The sequence below is a fragment of the Saccopteryx leptura genome, chromosome 1 (genome assembly GCF_036850995.1).
Source record: "Saccopteryx leptura isolate mSacLep1 chromosome 1, mSacLep1_pri_phased_curated, whole genome shotgun sequence".
NCBI classification, from domain to species: Eukaryota; Metazoa; Chordata; class Mammalia; order Chiroptera; family Emballonuridae; genus Saccopteryx; species Saccopteryx leptura.
This window is the reverse complement of record NC_089503.1, coordinates 255,988,432-256,004,614: the sequence shown is the minus strand read 5'-3', so window position 1 is coordinate 256,004,614 and position 16,183 is coordinate 255,988,432. Positions and strand designations below refer to the sequence as shown.

Below are 16,183 nucleotides of genomic sequence, written 5' to 3'. Positions count from 1 at the left end.
GGTAGAGCGTCGGCCTGGCGAGTAGAGGTCCTGGGTTTGATTCCCAGCCAGGGCACACAGGAGAAGCGCCCATCTGCTTCTCCACCCTCCCCCTCTCCTTCCTCTCTGTCTCTCTCTTCCCCTCCGGCAGCCAAGGCTCCATTGGAGCAAAGATGGCCCCAGGCGCTGGGGATGGCTCCTAGGCCTCTGCCCCAGGCGCTGTAGAGTGGCTCTGGTCGCGACAGAGCGTCGCCCCCTGGTGGGCGTGCCGGGTGGATGCCGGTCGGGCGCATGCGGGAGTCTGTCTCTCCCCATTTACAGCTTCAGAAAAATACAAAAAAAAGGGGGAGGGGGGCTGAAGTTCTGGCTGAATTCATAATCGGGATATGGTGGTCGCAGCTGCTACTCCCAGTCTACCAGCCCTACTACCCACGAGGTGCTATCAGGACAGTAAGATCTTGTTAGTGTATGGAATCTCCAATTAGGGCCTTTTTCGACTTGAGGCCACTAGCAGCACTTGCTCTTGCTAGAGAAATTAGACGCCTGAGTCCACACAGGGCATGGCATTCCCGGAGGTGCTCTATAAATGGTGACATGGTTTTCTTCTTTTCCAAGTGAAAGAAGGGGAGATAGACCGACTCCAGCATGCACCTGGAGGGGGATCCATCCCGCAGCCCCCATCTTGGGCTGATGCTCTGCCCATCTGGGACCATATTTGCAACCCAGCTATAGCGCCTGAGTCAGAGGCTCCTCACGCCCGTGCTGTGCTGGAGCCGGAGTGGGTGAGAGTGAGAGAACGGGGAGAGGTAGAGAAGCAGATGGTCGCTTCTCCTGTGGGCCCTGACGGGAATCGAACCTGGGACACCCACCCGTCCGATGCTCTACCACAGAACAAACCGGCCACGGCCGTGATAACTTTGTGATTTGGAGGGGGGCAGCTAATTAGCGGAGCTTGGCGGGGAATGGGGCTTGAGGGTGGGCGGAGTGGACCGCGAGTTCCGGGAAGCTGCGGCTTAGTGTGCGCACGCGCCTCCTTCCGGGAGAGGATCCGCACCTCCTTGCGTGTGGTGGATTCGCAGGGAGCCTCCCGGAGCGCATTGGCCACACCATGCCCCCTCTGGAGGCAATCCGCTACTCGCGGGGCTCACTGCAGATCCTCGACCAGCTGCTGCTGCCCCAGCAATGTTGCTATGAGGCGGTGGGTTCGGTGCGCCAGGCCTGGGAAGCCATCCGCGCCATGAAGGTGGGGCGCAGTGGCGGGGCGCAGCGGAAGGGCTGGAAGTGGGGCGTGCTGGTGACTGGCCCCCCTGACGCCCCTATCCCTCCGCTCCAGGTGCGGGGCGCGCCTGCAATCGCGCTCGTGGGCTGCCTTAGCCTGGCAGTGGAGCTGCAGGCCGGCGCCGGGGGACCAGGACTCGCCGCGCTCGTTGCCTATGTGCGCGACCAGCTGAGCTTTCTCGTCACCGCCCGACCCACCGCAGTCAACATGGCCCGCGCTGCCCGCAACCTGGGCGACGCCGCAGCCCAGGAGGCCGAGCTAGATGGCGCCACGGAGGAGGCGGTCCGGGAGAGGTAGGGGGCCTTGTGCAAGACACTGCTCTGACCAGGGGCTAACTTATTTAATGCGCACACTGACCGATTTTACAGATGGAAAACGGGTATGGCGCGCCTAGCCCAAGGCCACACAGGTAAGGCTGGGAGTCGACCCCAACCAGCTGGCCCCTGAGGTCCTTGCACTCAATGAGGTGACTGTGCCTCCCCTGAACAGGCCCAGCCAGCCCCCACTACCCTTGGAAGGCCTTTTCAGTGCCATCTGCTTCTGCTGGTTTTTTCTTTTTTTTTCTTTTCTTTTTTCTTTTGTATTTTTCTGAAGTTGGGAGGCAGTCAGATAGAGATCCCTCATGCGCCTACGGAGATCCACCCAGCATACCCACCAGGGGGCGATGCTCTGCCCATCTGGGGCGTTGCTCTGTTGCAACCGGAGCCATTCTGGCGCCTGAGGCAGAGGCCATAGAGCCATCCTCAGCGCCCAGGCCAACTTTGCTCCAATGGAGCCTTGGCTGCAGGAGGGGAAGAGAGAGACAGAGAGGAAGGAGAGGGGGAGGGGTGGAGAAGCAGATGGGCGCTTCTCCTGTGTGCCCTGGCCGGGAATCGAACCCAGGACTCCCGCACCCCAGGCCGATGCTCCACCACTGAGCCAACCGGCCAGGGCCTGGTTTTTGCTTTTGAGGAATTTTGTTTCTTGTTCTTATCCCCTCCGTGCCCTCTTCTCTTCCTCCTACCTCTTTCCACTCCAGCTACAGCATTACACGTGTTCCTTAAACCCACCAGGCTCGCTCCTGACCCAGAGCCTTTGCACATGTCATTTTTGCAGGCCAGGTATCTACAGAGCAGATGCCCCCCTTGAGGTTTAAGGTTTCTGTCTCCCCCAACCCCCATATGTAACAGCTCAAAACCCCTACCACCCACGCACCCCCATCCCCTTGATTCTGTTGCCTTTTCCTTTACTTTATTATCTGCTCCTCGTTTGCCTCCCCCACTCCAGGGTCAGCTCCACAGGGGCAGAGATTTTTGTCTTGGTCACTGCTGTGCTCCTCAGCACTTTGCACAGAGGAGGTGCTTGGTTAACGTGTTGTGTGAGCAAGTGGAATGACAGGTGGCAGAGGCAGAAAGGTCCAGGTCCTCACAGTTGTGAGAGGATTTCAGCAAGAGAGTTGGGCAGGAAGGAGGTGCCAGCCCAGGCCCTGAGGCTGAGAGCCCTTTGTCAACCCCAGAGTGATCTGCTACGCTGAGGACATGCTGAAGGAAGACCTTGAGAACAATCGGATCATTGGGGACCTGGGAGCCCACCACCTCCTGGAGCGGGCAGCCCCCGAGGGCAGCAAGGTGACCGTGCTGACGCACTGTAACACCGGTGCATTGGCCACTGCTGGCTATGGCACAGCCCTGGGTGAGTGAGTGGGTGTCCATGGGGATGGAGGAGAGCCCCTTTTGGATGCAAGAGAAAGAAACCCAACCACTTTCCCCACGCCCCTCCAAAATGGAAATCGATTAGTCCTTGTACAGAAATCTTTCAGGTGTGGTTGGATCCAGGAGTTCAAATAGTAGCTTTAGGATCCATCTATTCCTGTCTCTAAGCTCTGCCCTCCTGCTCACACTCCATGGGTCAGCAGAGGGACTGCCAGTGTTCAGATCAGGAGGAAAACAGCCAACAGTGCTAGAAAAGTCTCCTTGTATCTCAGGGGCTCTGATGGGGTCTCCTGGTCTTGAGTGGGCAGAGTGGGCTGGAGGTGGACTTCAAGAGAACTGAGGGGAAGGGAGTGGCCCCTGAGGAAAGATTGGGGTAGCTGTGACCAGGAGAGTGGAAACTGGTTCCTGGGGCTCAAGGCAGCAGAGACCACTTGACCCTAAATTCTCCAAATTTCCCTAATTCCCACCCTGGGGCTTGGGGACTGATGCCCTGATAGCAAGACATCGTTCATTTTTGCTCAACAAATATTGGCACCTACCATATACCCTACCATTCATGCACGCATGCATCCCTTCATTCACTCAGCATTTATTAAACACCTAATATGTGCCCCACCATTTGTGCTCGCATGTATTCCTTCATTTACTCACCATTTATTAAGCACCTACTATGTGTCCCACCATTCGTGTATGCATGCACTCCTTCATTCACTCAACAGACATTTACTAAGCACCTACTATTTGGCAGTCACAGTTCTAGGTGCTGGGGAGCCAGCAGTGAACAAAATAAACAAAATCTTAGCTGTCAGGACAGGAAAGTAGGAGAAACAGACAAAAACAAATCAGTAAATGTGTATGATGTGTTTGAATGTGTTAAGTGCTGAGAAAGAAAAGCAGGGAAAGCTGTCAGAGGTGTGGCTGTTGCTATGTGAGATGGAGGGATCATTGAAGGACTCACCAAGTGTTCTCTAAGCATACATGTACTGGACAGAGGAAACAGCTACCACAAGGGCTTAGGGATAGGGATCCTTTGGAGATCTGGGCCCCCAAATAATGGCCCACCCTGCCCGTTTATCCCATTCTGTTTCATCCTGGCCTTCTGGTGGTCGGGCTCTGCAGGTGTGATCCGCTCACTGCACAACCTTGGCCGCCTGAAGCATGTCTTCTGCACAGAGACCCGGCCTTACAACCAGGGGGCCCGGCTGACAGCCTTCGAGTTGGTCTACGAGCAGATTCCCGCCACCCTCATCACCGACAGTATGGCAGCAGCAGCCATGGCTCACCGGGACGTGTCAGGTGAGCAGGCACAATGGCAGCAGGTGGAGCTCCAGGCATCCAGGATGCTGACCTCCAACATTTTGTTCCCCAGCTGTTGTTGTGGGAGCTGACCGTGTGGTTGCCAATGGTGACACAGCCAACAAGGTGGGAACCTACCAGCTAGCCATCACCGCCAAATACCATGGTATCCCCTTCTACGTAGCTGCCCCCAGCTCCTCATGTGACCTCCACCTGAATACAGGTCAGCAGATTATCATTGAGGAGCGTCCGGGCCAGGAGCTTACTGATGTCAACGGGGTCAGGATTGCAGCACCTGGTAAGCCATCACTTGGGAGGACCACCACAGAATCTGGGTACCTTCAGTTAGGTACACCAAACCCTTCACAGGAGGCCGATGACATTTGAGGTGTCACCAGCCTTCTAGGGCACAGACAATTTCGAATTCAAGTCAATTTTTGGAACCGAAACATCTTGGATGTCAGTCAAGGTGAGAATGTCCAACTCATGAGTTGAGAAACCTTGAGCAAATTGTCTTGCTATTTTCCACCTCTGTTTTCTCACTAAAGAACAAAAAAGAATACTGTTCAGACAAGTACCTGTGGAGAGACACAGGTATTTCTCAGCGTCCCTGTGTTTCTTGGCCGAGCAGCTGTGGGCAGATTGCCTAAGTTCTTATCCCTAGGAATCCCCGGTGTTCCTATCTGTAAAATAAGCTGTTATTATGACCTACTCACAAACCCCAGGACCTTCAGTAAATTAACCCAGGTAACATGGGCCTTTAGTTAGTACTCATTAAATATTAACAATTATGGGCCCTGGCTGGGTTGTTCAGTGGATAGAGCATTGGCCTGGTTTATGGACATCCTGGGTTCAATTCCCAGTCAGGCACACAAGGAAGGTGACCATCTGCTTCTCTCCTCCTCCCTCTCCCCCTCTGTCCCTCTTCCTCTCCTGCAGCCCATGGCTCAGTTGGTTCAAGCATTGGCCCCGGGCACTGAGGATAGCTCAGTTGGTCCAAGTGGCAGCCTCAGGCACTAAAAATAGCTTGGTTGATTTGAGCATTGGCTCAAGATGGGGGTTACCAGGTGGATCCCGGTCAGGGCTCTTAGGGAAGTCTGTCTCACTATCTCCCCTCCTCTCACTTAAAAAAAAAAAAATTATGATTGAAAGCCTTTTATATAAAGCAGTGGTCCCCAACCTTTTTTGGGCCACGGACCGGTTTAATGTCAGAAAATATTTTCACGGACCAGCCTTTAGGGTGGGATGGATAAATGTATCACGTAACCAAGACAAGCATCAAGAGTGAGTCTTAGACAGATGTAACAGAGGGAATCTGGTCATTTTTTAAAAATAAAACATCGTTCAGACTTAAATATAAATAAAACGGAAATAATGTAAGTTATTTATTCTTTCTCTGCGGACCGGTACCAAATGGCCTGCAGACCGGTACCAAATGGCCCACGGACCGGTACCAGTGTGCGGCCCGGGGCTTGGGGACCACTGATATAAAGGACCAGTTCAACTCTCTAAACATTAAAAATACTTTAGGGACATCACCATGTATGGAGTCAAGGTAAAAATAACACGATACAACTAAGCAGAGGGCATTCCTAATTGTCTGTTGTTTTCTGCTGCAATTCCTTACAGCTTTTTAAAATACATTAATTCTGATTTTTTTTTCTTGGTGCCCTGTGTTCCTAGAGGTGTAATCAGCACTGATCATAATCCAGAAGACTGCAGAAAACATTACCACTAAAATAAAACTAAGGCAGTAAGATATGAGTGACTTGGGCCAGGTGCAGTCTGTGGGCGCTGATACTCTGCTCCTGCCAGAGGTCACAGGAATGTAGACCCCCAAGAAATGGATCTTCTGATTTTTCCAAGAGAAGCCTTACTTTTTTTTCTTTTTTTTTTTTTTTTTTTTTTTTTTTACAGAGACAGAGATAGGGACAGACAGACAGGAACAGAGAGATGAGAAGCATCAATCATTAGTTTTTCGTTGCAACACCTTAGTTGTTGTTCATTGATTGCTTTCTCATATGTGCCTTGACTGTGGGCCTTCAGCAGACCGAGTAACCCCTTGCTCGAGCCAACAACCTTGGGTCCACGCTGGTGAGCTTTGCTCAAACCAGATGAGCCTGCGCTCAAGCTGGCGGCCTCAGGGTCTTGAATCTGGATCCTCCGCATCCCAGTCCAACGTTCAATCCACTGTACCACCACCTGGTCAGGCAGCCTTACATTTTTTTATATATGAAATCTCCCACCTTTTGAAAACTGGCAGCTAATTCAGTGCTCTTAAAAAACTGTGAGCCAGGCCCTGGCCGGTTGGCTCAGCGGTAGAGCGTCGGCCTGGCGTGCGGGGGACCTAGGTTCGATTCCCAGCCAGGGCACATAGGAGAAGTGCCCATTTGCTTCTCCACCCCCCCCCTCCTTCCTCTCTGTCTCTCTCTTCCCCTCCCGCAGCCAAGGCTCCATTGGAGCAAAGGTGACCCGGGCGCTGGGGATGGCTCCTTGGCCTCTGCCCCAGGCGCTAGAGTGGCTCTGGTCGCAGCAGAGCAACGCCCCAGAGGGGCAGAGCATCACCCCCTGGTGGGCAGAGCGTCGCCCCTGGTGGGCGTGCCGGGTGGATCCCAGTCGGGCGCATGCGGGAGTCTGTCTGACTGTCTCTCCCCGTTTCCAGCTTCAGAAAAATACAAAAAAATAAAAAATAAAATAAATAAAAAAATAAACTGTGAGCCAGAAGAAAAAGTTACAGGCCACCAGTTTGCAGTCTCTTTTATAAGATGTTGTGATCTACACTGAGTAATTATTTAAGCAAAAAAAAATTTCAGCAAATGTTTTTGAGTGCCTGACTAATGCTAAATGCTGAGAGTGAAAAAAGACACAAAAGTCCCTACCCTCATAGCGCTGACAGTTTGGTCCAGGAGACTGACAATGAACAAGATAAATAACACAATTATAGGAGGTAACAGCTGAGGAGAAATAAACAAGGCAAAGAAGTGTTTGTACAGGGGGTTTAGACAAGATTACCAGAGACATCCTCACTGAGAAGGTACATCTGAGCAAAGACCTGAAGGAAATGAAACATTGAGTCATGTGCATATCTGAGGTAGAGCATCAAGGCAGAGGGCAAAGCCCATGCAAAAGGCCCTGAAATGGATTGTTGGAGGTTCTTAAAGAGATCCAGGCAGAAGTGGGATGGATGTATATAAGACTTTGAAACCTGCCTTGGCCGGTTGGCTCAGCGGTAGAGCGTCGGCCTGGCGTGCAGGAGTCCTGGGTTCGATTTCCGGCCAGGGCACACAGGAGAGGCGCCCATCTGCTTCTCCACCCTTCCCCCTCTCCTTCCTCTCTGTCTCTTCTCCTCCCGCAGCCAAGGCTCCATTGGAGCAAGGTTGGCCCGGGCGCTGAGGATGGCTCCATGGCCTCTGCCTCAGGCGCTAGAATGGCCCTGGTTGCGGCAGAGCGACGCCCCAGATGGGCAGAGCATCGCCCCCTGGTGGGCATGCCGGGTGGATCCCAGTCGGGCGCATGCGGGAATCTGTCTGACTGCCTCCCCTTTTCCAACTTCAGAAAAATACAAACAAAAAAAAAAAGACTTCGAAACCTTATTGGACAGTGACAATTCAGGAATGGTGTGTGGGGAGGGGTCTAAACTTGTTACTGGGTGCCAAAGCCTACCCTTCATTCACTTTTGGGGTGAGTATCCCTAGATTCTCAAGGATTCCGTAACTCCAAGAACCACCATGGAGGGAGGCAGAGGGACAGGTGACAACAGCTTAAGAACTTTCACAGAAGCAAATGCCTGCCTTGCCTCCCCTCTCTCCCCTGTAGGAATTGGTGTTTGGAATCCTGCCTTTGATGTCACCCCCCATGACCTCATCACTGGTGGTATCATCACAGAGCGGGGTGTCTTTGCCCCCAATAAGCTCCGGACAGCCCTAATCTAAGCACCACCATCTCCTGAGGGTGGGGGTCTTAGATGGACCCCAGAAGTAACCAACCTAGCTCTCTATACCCTGCCCCCCCCCAAGTTTTTTAATAAAACTTATTGAATGGCTTGCCCTAAAGCTGACCTTCCTCTTCAACTAGACTTCTTCATAGAGTAGGGGTCTTTGCATGGCTTTTTTTTTTTTTTTTTTAGCAAGAAGGAGAGAGGGTGGGGGGAGAGAGACAGGAAAAGAGAGAGATGAGAATATTCAATTCTTAGTTGCAGCACCTTAGTTGTTCCTGGATTGCTTTCTCATGTGTTCCTTGACTGGGGGGCTCCAGCCAAGCCAGTGACCCCTTGCTCAAGCCAGCGACTGTGGAGGCATGTATATGATCCCATGCTCAAGCTGGTGGCTTCGAACCTGGGTCCTCAGCATCCCAGGCCAGAGCTCTATCCACTGCACCCAAGTCAGGTGCATGGCTCCTAAAAGCCTAGCACCTGGAGCCAGGTTACCCAAGTTCATTTCCCAGCTCTGCCACTTTTTCTGCTGTGTGATCTTGGCCAAGTCACTTCACCCCTCCATGCCTTGGTTTCTTCATTTATAATATGGGAACAATAATACTAGTACTGCCCTCTTAAGTTGCTCTCAGGACTGGAACTAGGGTGATGCCCCAGATGCAAACCTTTTTTTGTTTTAGAGTAAGGCGAAAAGAGAGAAACATTGATTTGTTGTTCTACCTATTTATGCCTTCATTGGTTCATATTTTTTAATTTATTGATTGATTTTAGAGAGAGGAAGGGAGAGAGAGACAGAAACATTGATCTGTTTCTGTATGTGCCCTGACCAGGGATCCAATCGGCAACCTTTGCATATCAGGATGACACTCCAGCCAACTGAGCTATCCAGCTAGGGCTGAAGTGCAAAATTTTGAAGAGGTTACCAAAAAGCTCAGTAACAAGGTAAATACTAGTTTCATGCATATTTTAAAAAATCAAAATTAATGCGCCTGACCAGGCAGTGGCACAGTGGATAGAGCATTGGACTGGGACATGGAGGACCCAGGTTCAAAACCCCGAGGTCGCCACCTTGAGCTCGGGCTCATCTGAGTTGAGCAAGGCTTACCAGCTTGAGCCCAAGGTCACTGGCATGAGCAAGGGATCACTCAGTCTGCTGTAGCCCCCACCCCCATCAAGGCACATATGAGAAAGCAATCAATGGACAACTAAGATGCCACAACAAAGAATTGATGCTTCTCATCTCTCTCCCTTACTGTCTGTCCCATCTGTCCCTCTCTCAGTCTCTGTCACCAAAAAATAAAAATAAATTTAAAAAAAATAAAAATTAATGCAAAAAAATCCATGAAGAACAAATTACCAAGATATTAGACTAGAACCCTAGCCCTGGCCTGATAGCTGAATTATTTAGAGCACCCCCTGAGTGCACAAAGGTTGCTACTCCCATCCCGGGTCAGGGTACATAAAGAAGCAGGTCAATGTTTCTATCTCTGTCTCCCTCTCTCTCTAAAATCAATAAACTTCTCCCCAAAAATGGCCCTGCCCGGTTGCTCAGTGGGTAGAGCATCAGCCCAGCAATGGACATCCGGTTCGATTCTCAGGGCACACAGGAGAAGTAACCATCTCTCCCCTTCTCTCCCTCTTCTCCCGTAGCCAGTGGCTTGATTGGTTGGTTTGAGCGTGGCCCCCAGGGCTGAGGATAGCTGGGTTGGTCTGAAGGCATCCGCCTCAGGCACTGAAAAACAATAGCACAGTACTGGGTCATAAGCCCCAGATAGAGTTGCGTATAGATACCAGTCGGGCACACGTGGGAGTCTGCCTCACTCTCTCCTCTTAACTAAAAAAAGTCTTCTAGAAAGAGAGAATGTAATTCTACATTTGCACACCTTGAGCTTCCTTCACCTGATACCAGCCCTTGCCCCCAATGAAACCTGATTACATCAAGCAGCCAGTTTACAGGTAGTAGTTTCATAACTTGATTTTTTATATTAAAATATCAAATGTTGACAACACTATCCTGATTACGGATTTTTGGACACCTTAAATTTTGAACCAGTAAAGTGCCTAATATGCCTCATTTTTGTTCTAGACTGAAGACCATAAAACAGTATATGTTTTACAAAACAGGTGAGGGTCCAGCAAATGTTAGCTTATCGTTATAACCTTTCCTTTAAATTTTTTGACAAACGCTATCTATGATGGACCAATCTCGACCACAACTCTCCGAACTCTGCCACATTATTTCCCCTGAGCTTTTTTTTTTTTTTTTTAAACAGAGACAGAGAGAGGGATAGAAGGCAGGAACAGAGATGAGAAGCATCAATCATTAGTTTTTCGTTGCAACACCTTAATTGTTCATTGATTGCTTTCTCATATGTGCCTTGACCGCGGGCCTTCAGCAGACCTTGTAACCCCTTGCTCGAGTCAGCGACCTTGGATCCAAGCTGGTGAGCTTTTGCTCAAATCAGATGAGCCCGCGCTCAAGCTGGTGACCTCGGGGTCTTGAATCTGGGTCCTTCCTCGTCCCAGTCTGATGCTCTATCCACTGCACCACCGCCTGGTCAGGCTCCCCCAGCTCCTTGCTCCCTCCCACTGTATCCCATCGTGCCTTGCGTCTTCCGGTTGCAACTCCTCCGCCCAGCTTCTTACGGCGCATGCCCGATAATGGCGCAGGGACAGCGTAAATTCCAGGCAAAGAGGCCGGCCAAGAGCAAGACGGCGGCGTCGGCCTCGGAGCGGAACCGGGGCCCTAGGAAGGGAGGTGAGGAGCGGTCCGGGGGCTGCTGGGCTGGAGGGTCCTGGGGCTCCCTGGGCTCATGCGAATGTGTCTTTCCCCAGGTCGTGTTATAGCCCCCAAGAAGGAGCGCATTGTGCAGCAGCAAAAGCTCAAGAAGGTAAGCGGGGGCGTGCGAGGGGCAAGGGACGGAGCTTGGAAGTCAGCGCGAAGGACCAGAAATGGAGCCTGGCCCCAGCAGGGGACCGAGGAATGAGTCTGGAGCCGGCGAGGGATAGAGCCTGGAGGTCTGGGAGGGATCCAGTGATGAAGTCTGTAACCGGAAAGGGCCTGGAGAACTCCCGACTCTGAGCCTCAGTTTTCTTCCGCGTGTAGTGGGTACAGGAACTGTTCAACAGACCTCGTAGAAAGAAGCAAGGCCTGGCGCACAAAAGTATTCTGTACGCCTTAGCTGCTTTAGTTGTTGCTGCTCTCTAATAGAACTCTGAAGGGGAGGTGGCATGGGAAAGGCGTAGGAAACCCCAGCTTTGCAAGAAGGCAGTGCTCCATCGATCCCAGCTCCATCGATTACTAGTATTCGTTTACTCTGAGCCTCTTACCTGTGAAACATCATAGGGATAGCACCTTTCTCCTACAGTTGTAAGGATTCAATGCCATAGGGAACCTGTAAAGTGCTGAGAACAGGACAGGGCACAAATAAACGTTAGTTACATTGCTTATTGTCATTCTTGTGGTTGTCTAAAGTGCAGCTTTTTAATATAGGTGTGTAGGGTTGCACTTATGAAGAAGTTGCAGGAAATTAAAACTTGTTTCAGTGGAGTCAGATTTCAGTTCTAATTGTATTCCACACTAACTAGTATGTGGGCTTGAGCAAATTGTTTAGTTTTCCTAGAGCTTTGGTTTTCTCAGATCTGGGTACCCAGCAGCCTGCTTACCTCTGTCAGGTGGCAGGAGGAGGGCTGTGTCATGGGTATCTCACACTGGGCATGACCAAAACCAAGCTCTTGATCTTCCCTTTCCTTCCCCTTCATGATCCTGCCACAGTCTTCAGGAAGATTCTATCCTTCCAAATTTCAAAGTATTCGGGGACATCCTGGATCTTCCCAGTTCCCCTCATTCTCACATCCAGGTCACATTACATCCTTTTTGCCTTTAAGATTAATCTAGAACCCACCCATTTCCCACCTCACTGATCTCCCTCTCCTAGTCCACCCCATTTTCTCCAACCTAGACCAGTTTAGTCACTCCTCCCTGATGTGACTCCCCATAGCAGCCAGGGGGCGCCTGTGAACACTTGATGTCAGATCTGTGCCTTTTCTTCTCACAACTACTGTGGCTCCCACCTCACGCAGGAAAAACCCAAGACCTTCACAAAGCCCTGCACATTCTACCCTTGTCACCTCCTTGCCCTCATCTCCTTCTACTTTCCCCCTTGCTCCCTCCAGCCTCACTGGCCCCTTAACTGCTCCTTGTCCCACCGCAACTTTGCACTAGCTGTTTCCTTTGCCCCAATTCTCCCAGAAATCCACATGGCTGCCTTCCTCTGAGTCAAGTCTGAATTGCAAGCATTGCCTCTGAGTAGCCTGTTCCTCATGCATGGCAGCCCACAGCGTCACCCTTAACTCATTAGCCCTTGTTCTCTTTTCTCCGTGACACCACTTACCGTTTATCATCATTTAACAGTTTAACATAATGTATCATTGGCACTTATGTCGTCCCCACACATGCACTGCATGTCAGCTCCATGAAGGCAGAGACTTTCTGTGTCTTGTTTGCTGTGGTGGTCATGGTCATTAGAGCTCATACAGGCAGGGCAAAGGGATGGTTTGGGGAATATGATTAAACTACTAGCTTTGGACCCAAGCACACTTATCTTCTAATCCCTGTGCCTTTACTTGCTCACATCCCTGTTGCAGAGCCCCAGTTTACCATGTTCCAAGCGGAGATAACATGGGACATGAGGGATCACCCACCTGGAGACAGACCAGAGGCTCTAGGCATGCCAGGATCCACTCTCCCCTGACTCATGTAGTTTGAGAACTCTGGATAACTGTGTCCTCACTGCATGAGCCTCAGTTTTTCCATCTGTGAAATGGGGGTAAGCAGAAGTCTAGAAGCTGAGGTCCAGAGATGGAAAGGGCTTTTTTGTGTGTGTAACACCCAAAAGAGTATGGACCAAAGCAGGACTTAAATTACAGCCTCCAGACTCTCAGGTGCTGTTTCTGGGGGAGTTACTGATCCAGCCCCAGGCCAGGCCCTCCGTTCCCCCGCCTCAGGTCCCATTCTGATTGCCCCTCGGTTGCCCCCTCAGAACCTGGAGGTCGGCATCCGGAAGAAAATTGAACATGATGTGATGATGAAAGCCAGCACCAGCCTGCCCAAGAAGCTAGCACTGCTGAAGACCGCCCCCAAGAAGAAGTAGGCAGCTTCTTCCTCCTCTACCAAGGCACCTTCCTAAGGACGCGCCCCTGCATCCATGCTCAGACCTCTACAGGTGCCTCCACAGGAAGCGTCATGGACAGAAGAGCCCTGCTGCCTGGACAGGGAGCCTTGGGTTACAACTCAAACTTTGGTGCTGGGTGTCGCCTGTGTGAGCCCGTGACCAGGCATCTGTAGTGTGTGAGTCAGCTTCCTAGGGTGCCCAGACTCAGCATGGCCCCAAGGATGTGTTCACCAACTTTTTGTGCACCTCCCCTCCTCAATTCTTGTGTCCACTTAAACTAACTCCGAGCAGTAAACCTGGTTTTGTTATTCCTCTTACAGTCACATGCTTCCGTGAACAGGCTAGTGCTGTGGCCATAGGCTAGGTGCCCTGACCCGGTCAGCCTCAGCAATTTCTGAAGGAGACTAGCCATGTGCTCAGGGTGATTGGGTTTCTGCACATCCATCTGGGGAGCTAGTGAAGAGTCTTCACCTACCTTGGACCCTCGTTGATGCACACCAACCTCTTTACCTACATGCCCTCCCCAGACGCGCCCAGATTACCTCTTCTGCATAGGATAAGCCAGGAGATATAAGAATTCATTTCGCATCTGTAGAATGGGTGTTGACACCATCTGATAGGGTCACAGTGCTTATTAAACCAGAATGCACTTACAAACTACTCGAAGCCACATTGATCTATAAAAAAGTTGTAACATCTAGTATTCCTGTAGCCCAGGCATTGTTCTAGTGTTTTCTGCACATCACTCATCCCAGCTTGAGTGATGTTCACATACGTGAACTCACTATTGGTGAGTCCCAGTGTGTGCCCTCAGCTGACCATCACTTGCCTCTCTACCCTTACCAAGATTTTCTCTTACTCTATCCTGGCCACCCCCTTTAAATCATCAGTGGAGTCTGGTAGACTGGATGATGCTTGTAGAGTCAGCTGGCAGCTCTGGCCTGGTAACTGCCCTCCCCTCCCTCTGTTGGGGGATGAGGGGTAGATCATAGCACAGTGACCAGCCTGGGCCCAGGGAAACTCCAAACTGAAAAGTCTCCAGGTTCAAGCTCTGTTGCCACAACTCCCAAATTTTTGAGATGTAAATTAGAATTTGTGTGTATGTGTGAAATTGCTTTCCTTGTTTGTGTGTGTGGTTAATACTCATATAAAGTTGACATTTAAAAGTATACAATTCAGTGGCATTGAGTACATTCACAATGTTTTTGTGACTACTCGAAACTTAAAGCCCAAAGGATTACCCATCCTCATCAGCTGTCACCCTCTCCACTCATTGCCTCTACCCACAGTCCCTGGCACAGTTTCCGACTCCATGTTGAATGAAGGAAGGAATTGTTTCTGCAAGGAAATTTTTGCATTTCAGTGACTCGGTTACCATCACTCAGTGCATCATCTCTACAAAACACCTTCTTTGGTTGTCTGATTCATAGTATTAGAATTTTCTTTGACAGATTTTATAGCTTTGTAAATTGTAAGCAGCCAATAGCAATACCAACTCTCTTATCTGTATGTAGACTTGCAGATTCCAGATCTTCCAGCAGAGGTTCTATTGACAACCTTCTCCAATGGTAAAATCCATTTGTCTCCGTATGTATAACATAACATAAAACATCTGCCTGGATCCCACATAAGCTCAATAAATATTTTAGCGCTCATTTTTATATGTCTGCGAGAATAGATTTCTCCTTGAAAATTATTTTTTAACTTTTCTCTCTGGAATCTTCAAAGGGCAGTGGCTGGGACAGGGTAAGCTCTGGGTATCTTCTGGCTGCTCTGCCACAGAAGGTTCCTTGTGCTTCAAACCCCAGCCAGTCCCACTGGCAGTGCCTAGTGGACCAAGAATTCTGATAAACCAGCTTCCTTTGTCCCTCTGAGGCCTACACCTTTGAGGAGGACCCCAGGAACAAGGAATGTCACTCAGGTATGACAGGTATGGGGGTCTGGAATGTCAACCCACTTGTTTCCCCATTACCTTACCCCCTCAGGCTATCCAAACAGCCACAATTTTCCCTGTGTCCACTGACATGTGATTTGCCATTCTTTAACATTTCCTCAAGCCCCCCATTAATGCTGGAACCAAGAACCCTAGAAGCCCTAGCTGGTGGTTCAGTGGATAGAGCACCAGCCCAGCATATTTACATTCTAAGTTTGATTTCTAGTCAGGGCACACAGGAGAAGCCACCATCTGTTTCTTTTCCCACTCTCCCTCTTTCCTTCCTGCAGCCAGCAGCTCCATTGTTTTGAACATGGCCCCGGGCACTAAGGATAGCTTGGTTGGTCCAAGCAAGTCAGCCTCAGGTGCTAAAAATAGCTCATACTCAAGCATTGGTCCTAGATCATCAGCCCCAGATGGAATTGCCAGTTGTATCCTGATCAGGGCACATGTGGCAGTCTGTCTATCTCTCCTCCTCTCACTTAAAAGCCCTAGGCCCTAGCCATTTGGCTCCGTGGCAGAGTGTTGGCCTGGCATGTGGGTTCAATTCCCAGGCAGGGCACACAGGAGAAGTGCCCATCTGCTTCGCCAGCCCTCCCCCTCTTACTCCCCCCCCCCTCCTGCAGCCATAGCTCAATTGGAGCAAGTTGGCCCTAGGCACTGAGGATGGCTCCATGGCCTCCTCCTCAGGTGCTAAGAAAAACATGGTTGGAGCAGTAGCCCCAGATGGGCAGAGCATCACCCCCTAATGGGCTTGCTGGGATTTGCTAGGTGGATCCCAGTGGGGGCGCATGTGGGAGTCTATCTCTGTCTCCTCTCTTAATGAATTTAATAAAAATAAATTTAAAAAGCTGTAGAGCCTCACCAGGTGGTGGCGCAGTGGATAGAGCATTGGACTGG

The 16,183-nt window shown here is 50.6% G+C and overlaps 2 protein-coding genes and 1 non-coding gene across 5 annotated transcripts; 2 read left to right on the top strand and 1 right to left on the bottom strand.

Annotated features, from left to right (window-relative positions):
* Window positions 1-997: 997 nt before the first annotated feature.
* MRI1 (methylthioribose-1-phosphate isomerase 1) lies at window positions 998-10,003 on the top strand. 3 transcript variants are annotated; one of them, XM_066347616.1, is made up of 7 exons: window positions 998-1,222; window positions 1,313-1,551; window positions 2,754-2,929; window positions 4,069-4,245; window positions 4,319-4,371; window positions 4,469-4,543; window positions 8,062-10,003. In XM_066347616.1, the coding sequence occupies exons 1-7, from the start codon at window positions 1,088-1,090 to the stop codon at window positions 8,170-8,172; spliced, it is 966 nt and encodes a 321-aa protein (XP_066203713.1). In that variant the 5' UTR covers window positions 998-1,087; the 3' UTR covers window positions 8,173-10,003. The 3 variants fall into 3 exon arrangements, with proteins under 3 accessions (XP_066203713.1, XP_066203722.1, XP_066203704.1); XM_066347625.1 differs by lacking the exon at window positions 4,319-4,371; XM_066347607.1 differs by having other exon boundaries at window positions 999-1,222; window positions 4,319-4,543.
* On the bottom strand, window positions 2,116-2,191 carry TRNAP-GGG (transfer RNA proline (anticodon GGG)). Its single transcript has one exon. It is a non-coding gene; the product is annotated as a tRNA-Pro (tRNA).
* Window positions 10,004-10,779: 776 nt separating the features above from the next.
* On the top strand, window positions 10,780-15,005 carry C1H19orf53 (chromosome 1 C19orf53 homolog). Its single transcript, XM_066347636.1, has 3 exons — window positions 10,780-10,934; window positions 11,012-11,067; window positions 13,219-15,005. Exons 1-3 carry the CDS (start codon window positions 10,838-10,840, stop codon window positions 13,327-13,329), a joined length of 264 nt encoding a protein of 87 aa, XP_066203733.1. The 5' UTR covers window positions 10,780-10,837; the 3' UTR covers window positions 13,330-15,005.
* Window positions 15,006-16,183: the final 1,178 nt, after the last annotated feature.